The sequence below is a fragment of the Platichthys flesus genome, chromosome 12 (genome assembly GCF_949316205.1).
Source record: "Platichthys flesus chromosome 12, fPlaFle2.1, whole genome shotgun sequence".
Taxonomy (NCBI): Eukaryota; Metazoa; Chordata; class Actinopteri; order Pleuronectiformes; family Pleuronectidae; genus Platichthys; species Platichthys flesus.
In genome coordinates this window covers 23,185,369-23,198,192 of record NC_084956.1, presented here as the reverse complement: position 1 = coordinate 23,198,192, position 12,824 = coordinate 23,185,369, and the positions used below count along the sequence as shown (strand labels likewise).

The window sequence follows — 12,824 nt, the reverse complement described above, 5'->3', positions numbered from 1 at the left end:
GGATCATTCCTAACATGTAATGTCTGGCACCTTCATGTCTCGATGCAAAGAGAAGGACAGATGATCATTTCTTATGCATTCACAGTTTGATGATCTGACCCTCATCATTTTGGAGACATCCCAGATGCACATCTTGCCCCTCTTGGTAGCAGCAGCCAGGAACTGTGGGCAGCTGCCAAAGCCGTAACAGGTGATCTTGTCAGAACTGTCGTGACCATTGGGAAAGTGGGCGGGGCTAGTTGCCAGTGTCACTGACAGTGGGACGTTCTGTGTGTGCTCGCCCTTTACAAACGGACAATTGGGAGAATGTCGCTCGTGTTCCGACCTGGATTTCATGGAGAAATGTTGCGTTACAGACATGTGGGGACCAACATACAACAGGCAGTAACTTATGCATTTGCTCTAGCAGCTAAATATTACTGCAAACTGTAGTTAATGACGTGCACTCACCATGGCTCATCTGTAGGCTCCCAACAGACCAGACACACACTACAAGTGAAACACATGGCTCTGTCGTCCCCTGTTGAGGCAGGCTGTGGAGAGTCAACAGGATCATTAGAGCTTCTTAATACTTACAAAGCAACAGCGGCTTCATTTTAAATGCAATCTCTAAAGAAATAGCCAATTTTACAAATCAGTCCACATTCAATAAAAAGGCAAAACTAGTTTTCAGAAGTTTTTTCTGTATATTAAAAATAAAAACCAACAGTCAAATTCTATATATAAAATCCAAAGAATACGTATGGAGAGACTTTAAGATGGCAGCTTACAGGTACTTATCCAAAGGGATCTGATAGGAGTAATGTGATTGACTGCTTGTAATGGAATTGTGCTTCTACTGTACTGAATTAAGGCTGAGTGTTAAAAAAAACATTAACAAATATTGTGAAAAACATGTCTAACTCGGTCATTATGGGTTATTTGGTTCTAAAATGACAAATATCAATTCAAGCTAAATCTACAAAATAACGAGTAAAAAAGATGAAGAGGTCTGAATATTTCTGAAGCCACTGTCATGTCTCAGCCACTGTGTGGAAGTCAGTGAAATTAACAGGTGTAAAAATAGAACTAAAGATATTTAGTTTTATAAAGGAATTGAATTAAACGTGCATTCAGCATATGTCATAAATCTTAAGGTATTGCCCAAAACGTTTTGTGATCTCACAATGACTTTGACCTTAAAACATTAAATACTAATTAGTTTTCCCTTGAATGTTTGTGCCAAATATGAAATTTCCCTCAAGGTGTTCCTGAGAGACATTGTTTACAGGGATAGACAGAAAGAACTTCTGAAAACATATAACCTCTTTGTGTATTACAACCGTTGTTGCAAACGTTTGCGCTGCTACTGAGGACTCACTTACGATAAGAACACAGGTTTGAACAGGAATAGTCGCTGTGGTTACATTCTGTTAAATATTACCATGTCTTCCACTGACTGAATAATCTTTCAGAAACACCAATTATATTCTGTGCAGGCCTATAGCCTCTAACTGCATGCATGTATTGTGAATGTGTATGAGCCTACAGACTATGTTGCTCCTGTGAGCTGAGCTGAGTTTTCTCTTCACCCACCTGGTGGTAAAAACCTGCTTGAGCCATTGGGTCGGGCTGAGCCCACCTGTAGCCAGCATGTGGCCACAATGTAAACGTCTCCCTCCTGTTGGCCTCACTGTACATCAGGGATCTGCAGAGAGTAAAACAGTTTAGAACCATGCCCAGTTTCCTTTGTGCTGCTGAGGAATGTGTCATTGTGACTGTTTAGTAGCAGACAACTTGTGAGACCTGTGTTGTATATATGCTGTGCATTACAGATCATACATGTACCCCTGAGTAAGGCTGCACGATATATCAAATATGTATCTGCATCTTGATGTCAACGTGTGTATCCCATAGTAGGGATGGGCATAATTAATCGACGATCGATTAATTGATCATTAAGAATTTCGTCGAGGAAATTATTTTTTCATCGAGAAATTCACAAATTACACATTTTACCACGGGGGGCAGTGTTTGAAAAAAACGCCACAGGCCTACTCAGTTACCTGCAACTGGCAACGAGTTACCGTGTATTTCCATTTCAGAAGTAAACATTAAGAGGTCATGGCGAAGTGTAGAGTGGGACCATCTTGAGTTAAAAAATGACTTGGTTCCCTGCCAATACTGCGAAGCTATCCCAGAGGCTGGGGGAGACGAGCAGCCTGCGTTGTCTGACACGGACGAGGGGAGCGCAAAAACCGGAGCCGCGGCCAGGCTAGCCAAGTTAGCACGGAGCTACCTGTGTATCACGGGGACGTCAGTCCCCTCAGGGCGAGTTTTTTCGGCGGCTGGACTGACGGTCACCAGGCTGCGTTCGCGTCTGACCCCAGAGCATGTTAACATGCTCATATTTCTCAACACAAACCCGTAGGCTGGTGCTGAGGTTGTATTTGAGATACTGGTTATTTTTATGAAGCGTTCTCGACTCTGTGCCTTGTTTGATAGTTTTGAGTTACATCTGGCAAAACCTGTCAGACCTAAGTATTATATAGATGTGGTTAAGTTGTTGTTTAACATGATGTTTTTTATATTATTATTATTATATCATTATTTTGGAGAAAAAAAAACGAGGGTCAGTTGTGTTTAGTAACTCCGGCTTCTAGCTGTCGGCTCCGCTGCTTAAGATTACGGCAGCGCATATTTTGTTCATCTTGTAATAAAGATCTCAATGAGGAAACACGCTTTATTTTTTCACTCATTTAATATAGCCTATGAATAGTGAATTTTTTAACTTGAAAATATTAATAATTAATCGAAAATTCGTCATTAATTCTCCCTACGATCGATGAAGACTATTTAATCGAACGCCCATCCCTATCCCATAGGCTGCGATAAATTGTGTTCCATGCACCACACATTTACACTGTTCATGTCCATTTGGCCAATCAGATGAAGCCCAGCTTATAAATAATATATATGCTTATATATTAAAGATATTCAGATCATTGACTTTTTTTACTGTTAATGATCATCTCGGTAAAAACAATCAGATTTGTAAACTTAGACCAGCTATGGAGCTGGCAGGGCGCGCTGGTTTGACATGGTTGGAGCAGCATACCGGAAGAATGATAGTCACACAGAGGAGCAGTAATTTGTAAAACTGTAAAAAAAAAACATGTAAGAAAAGATCCCAAATTAATACTGTAAGTGGACAGAGTGCAGCTGTGCATAGCTCTGTCTGCCACAGACTTGGTGGCACTGTGGCCGGGCTGTGCACCTCCTCTGCGGGCTGTGGAGCTGTCCGTGGTCCCTTTGTCCGTAGCCAAGGGATATTTAAGTATATTTATCGCAAGTCATATCGTCATGGCGATATTCAACAATGTTATCGCAAGTTTTCCTCATATTCTGCCACCCTACCCCTCAAGGATCATAATTCATAAGGAAATTATTTTTAAATGCATAAACACAAAATGTGTGTTTATACTAATAATCAATTAGTAATAAATCCTGCTGTCAAATTAATATTTTTTGAAAACAATTGACTGATATATTTTGTGAAAATAATTAACCGGAATCAATAAACCACAATGTTCCAGTATTTGTTTTGTTTAGGTGATTTATTATGCTTAATTTCTTGCTTACCTATCTACAGAACGCCCAGGGCCCACCCCAAGCTCGGGCCTGGCACTTGACAAGAGGTAGGAGAGCCTGTCCATGATGGATGAGGCCACAGACAAGGCAGCTACGTTCTGGTTGATTTTCTTCAGCTCACTGACAATGGCGCTGGCCACCAGCTTCAGCACATGGTGGGGAAGGTGGAAGGTCACTGTTGCCCACTGGGAGAAGAGATAGGATGAGAAGATATCAAAGGAAATGCAGATCAGAAGCAGAAACAACCACACATCCCGTTGTCTAATCTTCTGATCGTGGTGTGTTTTCATTTCAGAGCATTATAACATAGTTGTGTTATCACTGCATAGCAACTGAACAACAATCAGAAACCATGGTCATAACTCTCCTTGGTGACTCATATAGCGTATGAACTGTAATAAGTGATGTAGGATATGTCATGTTTATCTATAAACTGATCAATCAAAGGTCGAAGTCAAAACAAAAATATGGTGCAAATGAAATTCCAAGATATCTTTACAAATACTAGACAATCAAAAGCTGATATTGATCAGAAAATGATTTCTAATCAGTCTGATAATTACGTCAGATAGTATAGTAATTCATCAACCTTTGCAGCCAATAACATAAGACACAATGTACAGCTTATTTAGATTAATTCGTTATGAAGTATGAATGCAATAACATCATAACAGATGCACATCGTCCTATAGGTGCTCAATTCGATTAAGTTCAGGGAACGTGAGGGCCAGTCATGGGTATCAATGCCTTCGTCATCCAGGAATTGCCTACACACTCTGGCCACGAGGCCGGGCTTTGTCCTGCACCAGGAGGAACCTGGGGTCCACTGCACCAGCGAAGGTCTGACAATCTCTCTGAGGATTTAACCCTGGTACCTAACAGCAGTCAAGGTACCGTTGGCAATGACATGGAGGTCTGTGCAACCCTTCAAGGATATGCGTTGCGAGATCATCACTGACCCAACACCAAACTGGTCATGCTGGATGATGTTACAGGCAGCATAATGTTCACTACGGCATCCCCAGACTCTTTCACAGCAGTCAAATGTGCTCAGTGTGAACATGCTCTCATCTGTGAAGAGAACAGGGCTCCAGTGGCACCAGCTGTCTGTGGTCACCACATACAAAATCATTCCCTTTTAGGGCGTTGTCTTGCTTTTGCTTCTCCATTGCACCTGTTGTTACTTTCACTTGCACGAAAGCAGGTGAAATTGATTCACAATCACTTGTGCTTCCTAGAAAAACAGACAGATTGATAGCCCTGAAGATCATCTGATAATACTGTGACGATTAAGGGGTCCCTTCATTTTTAGAGGGTGCATATAATGCCATTTATCACTACATCAGACTAAATCCTGTAAAACACCAATGATGTCAAACCTTTGACCTTCTAGATTTAAATCGCTATCACTATCATTGTTTATCGTATTAGACATGCATCACATTCATGATGACCATAAACCAGATTTGTGATCTCATAGTCACCACAGCTGTTGTTGGTGCAGAGGCATTAGTGCAACTGGGTTCAAACAACAGCTCCGTGTCAAAACCAATTTAACACAAGCTTCAGGATTCATATTTGTTCTGGAGGACTACACTGGGTTGGATTATAAAGGTGGTCATCTCCATTCTACTGTTTTAGGTGTGAGACGGTTTTTTAGGTACAGCCCTCTAACCTACAATGAATGCTCCTCATATTTTGGCTTAATTATTATTGACAAATAACAGCACAGCAAAGGAACAAGACAACAGATGACTGAGTTTATCTGAATGACCCCAGAGAGGAGAGGCCTTTTTTATTAGACTGACAGTCTCTCCCTCTCAAGTGCTGAAACATGATTTTTATTTGTCACTTAAGGCAAAATAAAAAAACTGATTTATTATTATTGCAAAGCTGATATGAGGACAAATGGTGGAGCTTTGTTCATATGGTATATACAGTAAAAATTTAACAGCTTGTGTTAGGCTGCCAGACTTACCTTTGCCACTTTGTGATTGGCTGCGGTCTCATGCGAGGTATTCTTCAGGCCTTCTTTGAGCTGGGAGATAAAGAGTTCGTAGCCCTCTGTGTTGGACACATCAATCTTTTCCTGACAGGCTGACAGCATCTGCTGGGCCTGAAACAGACACAAACACAGACATGCAGTAAACGTAAGTTCCAAGATACAGATCAACATTTTTTACTTTTGCTATGATGATCACAGTTTTGTGGTGTTTGTGTTAACTGTGCAGTCACGTCAGACATTTTGCAGGTTTCAATTTGATTGGAGGGTCATAAAAGCTGTAATGTGACTGTACATGCCGACGAACAAAGTAGAAAGTAAGAAAGTAGTGAAATATCTGATGACCTGAAGAATGACATTAAAATGCAAAGACAGGGGACACTACGGCTGCTCGATTATGGAAAAAATCATAATCACGATTATTTTGGACAATATCCAGATCACGATTATTTAACTGATTATTAATATGTGCCCTTATTCTGAATTCTATGCTTTATTTTTTTAATCACTTCCGGTTCCGGTAAAGACCCATGACGGCTGCGGGTCTTATTCCTCCGTGAAACTGATAACCACATGTATCTAGTTATTAATCAGTGATGTCGGATCATGACTCCTGATCGTTCCTGTCACTTTAACCCTGATGTAACCCTAATTATCTTTATCGTTTTATTGCCCAGCCCTAGGTAGACCCTCCCCATGAACACATACAGGGTGGAAGTTGGAAGGCAGAGAAGAAGGTGGTTTGAGAAAGGGCTGCTGACTTTGCTGTTTTCTTCAGTCAAATTCAGGCTAGACAATAAAACAATATCATCATCTTTATCAACAACAATATAAGTTATCAATTGCAATACAACGAAGGTTGAATATTTATCAATAAATAACTTGTGCATTTTGCTCAGTGAGGAGGTGTAACACATCGTCAATCTACCTCATATTTGTTTTACTGTTTATCTGTTTGTCAATCTATGCAAATAATGAAGACTTCACACATCCTTCACTTAGGTGCACTCAATCTTTAAACTTAACAGAAATCATAATGTGACATTTATCTTGATCATTATCAGTATTGACAAATAATTGATAATAAGGATTAGTACATACAGAAACAATATCTATCCAACAGTGTGCTTCCTAAACCAATGCTCTATGATCTGATTGGGACTAACATGGTGAGTTGGTGTATCATGTCCAACATGCCCCTACATGCTTCCCAGGTACAACTACGAGGTTGCACTGCGTAAAGGCGGCTACCACAATTGATTGTGGGAACCTAATTTTTTCCTTTTATTTCATTAAGAATGGTCCAGTGCGTCATATGCTTAACAAGATAACCGAGGAAGCAATGAAGCTACTTTCCTTATCATTTAGTGAATTTGAAACATAATGAATGATTTAAATATGACCAACCCAATATTAGATACATTTACTGTACAATATTCTTTCCCACATTTTTATTTAACTGCTCATTACAGCAACAAGAAAAACAAATCAGTGTGCATTTAAGTAATTTAATTAAAGTCATTGTAAGTATAAACACAAGGATTGCATTTTTTTTTTATTGTAGGTGTATTACTGCTCCCAAGTCAGTAACATTTCCAGTGTTGGGAAGGATACTTTGAAAACTTATTCCGTTACAGAATACATGCCCACCGATTTGAGTAACGTATTCTGAATACTTGGATTACTTCCACATTTAATTAATTTTTATAAGTGTTGGAAAGCGGCGTTGTTATAGTCAGTGGAGCAGAAGCAGTTTAAGCTCTGTGTCCGCGGATGCGGCGGGCCAGCTGGATGCGCTGGAAGGGCAGCTTGCGGAACAGCAGCTCCGTAGATTCCCGTTCATGTCCGGGTGGTCGTGCAGCGGTATGGAGGCCGGGCCTCAACAGGAACACCCCCATGCTGAACACCTCCGTCTCGCAGATGTGCATGTATGTGACCGGGGGGTCACATACATGCACACACATAACAGCAGCCCAGAGCCCTTCTCTCTTTCGCACGTTTTAATCAAATCGCGATTTTATCGCAATTGCAATTAATCGTTCAGCCCTAATTCAAACGCACCTCTGGACTTTCAAAACTTTAGGGAAGGGGAGGGCTACACTCATTAGAGGCCCTCCTCTTGAGCTCCCTCTGCTGTTTGTGGTCTGTACTGTGTGCCTTGGGAATGAATAAGTGTGAGGAATGCCAGATTGACTCATAGCCCAGGGAGCATTTACACTTTTGCAAATACGTCACTTGCTGAAGGACTGTAGTCAATGGTTTTAATTAGCATGCAATCTGACAGAGGCCTGATTGTTAAACAAAAGCCTTGCACGTATATCTGGGCAAAACACTACAACTGGTGTTACATATCAAGTGACGATAACCATCATGAAAGGTGCTTCCTGGTGCCTCTTTGAAAAGAACGTGGCCACAGTGGTGCAGTCTTCTCTTACCTCTGTGACCGGCAGCTCCAGCTGAACCATGTCCTCAGGCTTGGCCACTGGAGGCTGGAGGGCTGTGTCAAGGAGCAGAATGCCATTCAGGTCCTTCCTGCATCCCACTGCATAGTCATCCACAAAAAGCACCTTGTCCACTGCGGGGAAGTACTGACACCTGACACGACCACCAGGTTTAGCTGGGAAAGAAACAGAGGACGACAGAGTCAAGATGTTTGAAGGAGAAAGGTCCAAAAACTCTGGCTGAAAAATACAAAATGAGACCTCACTTATTCAGCATGTTACCAAGACAAGAAGCTGGCCACCTCTTACACAGACAGCATAAACTACTCTGATGTCTGGTAAATGGATAGAGTATTTCCAAAACTTCATTTAATTTATACAAACAAATTCATCTAATTTTGCAAGACACACATAGATTGTGCTATTCTACTGTAGCACTGAAAACAGAGCACTGGCTCATATCCTGTACTGCCCTGAGGTTTTACATTACGATATGTGGTCTTGAGGTGTGTAGTTAAATACTGCAATATAAACCATTTCATGCACACGTTGAGCTCAACTTCCATTTAATTAGTGATATGAGAAAATATTAATACAACTGAGAGCGACCATATCCATTTTCAATTCAGCAGACAGTGGTTGATTTTGTTTGACCAACAATTTCTGCCTCTACCACTTCACCATTACAACGCATTATATACATATGTTAGTGTGTTCTTTAAACTTTGTCAGTTTTGTTAAATTTTTATTGTTAAAATGACAATACACCATGTTGCATACAGTGTCACAATGAATCTTTAAAATATTGGTTAGTAACCCCTGTATCATCATATATATATCGTATGGCCAGGGTCTTACCAATAAACAGCCCTATAGATTATGCAAGTATTGATATAAATGTAATCTACATTAGTTGGCTTCAGTTAACAGAGTGGAAACCTTAGCTGCTTTCAGACATGCACTGAACATTGGATAATCTCCTGACTTTCCCTGGTGTGTGAGAGTGCAAATTTCGCCAGAATTTCTCAGGCCAGGCTCCTAGTAAAACCCCTGGAGAATTTCTGTCTGGGCTCATGTGATAACACAGCAGGAGGATCTTCTGCAGGATTCACTGCTAGCGAGTTGGTGTGTTGATCATGTTTCTAACACGCGGCAGACAAACAAACCACACCGATTCAAATATCTCCAGATGAAAAAGGCGATGCCATACACGTAGAAAACACCAACGAAGACATCAACGGTGTCAATGTGCTGTGATCAAAACCTGTGATTATTTATGGATAGGATTCAAGCATCACAGTTATCAGTTTTTCAAATATAGAAAAAGAATTATATTATATAAAATATGTATATTAATAGATACTAAATATTTTTATAATTTAGGGAAATAATTCAAGAATTTTAAAGATCTTTAAAAGCCATGACATAAGAAATGTAAACGTGGGTCATGTGATTTGTATGTGACCACAGGCTACAGAAAAGCAGCAGAATCATTAAAAGCGTACACTTGCTGTGGGCCATGTACTGAGCGAGCCCGAGGAAACCACAGCATGACACGTGTTGCTTGTAGATTTCTTATGATGTGCAACTACTAGTGAATGAAGAGGATCAAGACTTTCTTTGGGGGTGTACATTTTGACTGAATTAATCTGAAATTCCCTGCTTCTGCAGAGGACCCTGCAGTTGAATAAGCACAGAGCTTATCATCTGTTGATTAGGTCTGGAATTGTTCTTGAATTCCAGATGCTTGTTCAAAGACTATGAGCTGGATTGAGGTCTGTGCCATAGGATGTGCATCTTTATGATGATGTAATGTGTGTGACAACTGAATCCGTCATCTTCAAAAGATCTGTTACCAGTCGTCGGCTCCATTGAGCGGATCACAAACTACAACAAAATGAAACAAATAAATTGTTTGTGGCTATTTAACAGTAAAATTATAATGCAAAGCTGGTTATAATACAAGGCAATGTGCTATTACTGATGTTATAACAAATTGCTGTTTTTCTGATGAACTATTATTCAATATCTTATCCCAACATGTGAGTGATCTGTAACAGAAAGAGTTGTCTTGCTTTGTGAACCTGGTTAGTTGAGGACCTGAAGCTCCCATGCCAAACTTTCACTGTCAAACATGAACTTGGTGGGTGGAAGAAAGGAGTTAATAATCAATGCGGGTTATGATTATAATGTCGTTCATGATATTGTTCCAAGGAAAAAATATAGTACACAGCATTAATTCAAGAAAACAAACTGGATACCATACAACTACTCAGACAGCAAGGTACCACTGCTTTCAAAAAATTTTACAAAAGGAGAGCCTCTTTCACTTCAACATAACAACATACCTTATACAATCGGTAGTGTTTTATTTTTACAAAAACAAGTATTGAAACAGATCTGTATAAGGCATCACTCTGGCGGAGCTTGCTATAATCACAACTGACAGCCATCTGATGGAGATAGACAAAACACCAGCCCTGACTTTAAAAAAAAAAAATCACACAAGACCTTCCGAAGTTGAAATGAAAGTAAACTGTACACAATATCATTGAGGGTTTTCTCTTGATTTCTGGAAGTATAGTGTCACGTTAAAGCTTCCATGGGGGCAATATCATATAAACTATTCTGCAGGATTAAGGTTGACTCTACAAGCATCACAGGCTGCATTGATGGGAACGCGGTTTGTAAGACTACTGTGTATTCCATCTAACAAAGAGGTGTCTTATCTTCTACAATTCCTACTTCCAAAAAAAAGCTCCATCATAAGGTCATCTGTAACGATCCTCAAATGGGCTGCAGCACAACACAGACAATGACCCGTGCAGAATAAAGCAGGTCTGCAGCTGAACAGTGTTAATGTGAGCGACTGCATGCCGTGTAGTAACATTGTTTACCGTCAACAATCACACATTCAAAGACTACAGTAAGGGTTCAGGATGGAGCTGTGGTCACCATCAATGCTTTAAGAGTGAACAGGTAAACGGATATAAAATGATTCTATTGAGCTCAATGCTTGAATCTGTCACTTTTGTTCAATGATAAAGGTCAAAGCGAAATCCAGACACCCACCAGCTGATCATCAACACCATACAAGATGTAAACAAATTATCACACTACTGTCTGTAGGCCACCATCCTAGGTGTCCTAATGCATCTCTCTTTCACAACTTCTACAGCATATGATACATGCTGTGTTGTGATCACAGAGGACAGCGACCAGCACTGCGGTAATAACCAGATGAGCTATAGCGGCTAATTGTGACTCTTGCAGAAACTTCATTATGTCCTCTCGGTGCAGAGTGACATAACATTTTCGAGTGATATTTGACTGAATGCTCCACATTAATCCAGCAAGCAAAGAAGGTACCAGGACACCAGCTCTACAACATCATGTCAGTTTACTTTCAGCATCACATCACAGCATCCAAATGACTGACAGAGCACGAATTAAGCAGCTAGGGAGCCGCTAGCTGAGCTTTGAGACTATCACGGCATTCACAATAACAAAGCGGGCTTTCGCATATAAACAACTTTAGATGTGCTTCTTCATATGTCCAGGAAATGAACGGCGCTTCCAACAACATAACGTTGTCGTGACTGATCACTAGAATAACAGAAAACTGTCAGGGGAGGTTTCCCGGCGAACTAGCATTGTGCTAAGTTATCTAGCCACCTATAAGCTAGCACGGTAGATATGTCATGTTGCAGGTGGCTAAACAGTAGCAAATAATGACGTTCAATAGGCACCAACTAACAACGATGGACGTCTGAGGATTGTTCTAAATGTCCAAAACTATAACAAGCTAATTGAGAGAATGGTGATTTTCAGATAAGCTAACCAACTAAAGGCCCGAGTATAGGAGCTAGGAGCAGCTAACATTAGCTAACGGAGGTTACCAGCCTGTGTCGTTTGTAGAGTGTTGACAGCCACCGGCTGGTTTGTCAAATCTATAACTAGTGGTGTCGGGGTTTGACAGGAGGCTCCGGGGCTCACCGTGCATCGCTGAAGCCTGGAGAATGGCCCCTGAAGTGCCGTCAATGACTTTGATACTGCCGCGGCTGGTGACGGCCAGGATAGCGTTGAGGGCCGGGTGGTAGGACAGGCTTCGCAGGCCCTCCTCGTCGCATCGCAGGCAACCGTCTCTCAGCACAATCCAGTCTGAGGAGGTGGACGAGCCGGAGCCCGGCGAGGCCGCGGCCGCCATCTTTCCTTATTTTCCCCTTCCCTTCCTTTTTGGTCTTTCTAAGGATCCGATGATACACGTAATACTGCTAAATCTACCAGACTAACTCCGAAGTATCGCTCCTTTGCCACTCCGGACTCCTTCTGCGGCGTCTTCTCCTCCGCCCGTCAGCGCAGCGGTGGCTATTCACCATCAGCGCTAGGAACTCCGGGCTCGGCTCTGTCAGTTTACACGATAGGTGGACGGAGCTAGCGTATCTTCGCCCCACTTCTCGCGATAACACTGAGTCAAACTGAGAACACAGGGGTAGACTGGGGAAAACCAAAATAATAATAAGAATATGAATAAGAATAATAACTAAATTCATCCCTAGAAATTTCGAACGTGTGCAGCGTGCATACTGCCGGGTCCAGATATTGTTTCAGTTTGAGATCCGTTCCATTGATCTACGACCACTGACACTTTGACATTGCACAGCATAGCAATTTTTTTTTTGCTAGGCAGAGTTTTAGGCGCCCCCTTCTCTATGTGGTATGGCCAAAAATATTGTATTTAATTACTCTGA

At 41.2% G+C, this 12,824-nt stretch overlaps 1 protein-coding gene across 6 annotated transcripts in view; it reads right to left on the bottom strand.

The window, feature by feature from the left end:
* Positions 1-12,491, bottom strand: part of birc6 (baculoviral IAP repeat containing 6) — a 97,053-nt gene extending 84,562 nt beyond the window's left edge. For all 6 annotated transcript variants that reach the window (XM_062401490.1, XM_062401495.1, XM_062401494.1 and 3 more), the window contains exons 1-7: positions 12,070-12,491; positions 8,068-8,249; positions 5,609-5,746; positions 3,622-3,815; positions 1,576-1,687; positions 451-533; positions 100-325 (exon numbers count right to left, since the gene is read on the bottom strand). In XM_062401490.1, coding sequence (XP_062257474.1) covers positions 100-325; positions 451-533; positions 1,576-1,687; positions 3,622-3,815; positions 5,609-5,746; positions 8,068-8,249; positions 12,070-12,280 — 1,146 coding nt within the window. In that variant the 5' untranslated portion in view covers positions 12,281-12,491. The remainder of the gene's footprint in view (positions 1-99; positions 326-450; positions 534-1,575; positions 1,688-3,621; positions 3,816-5,608; positions 5,747-8,067; positions 8,250-12,069) is intronic.
* Positions 12,492-12,824: the final 333 nt, after the last annotated feature.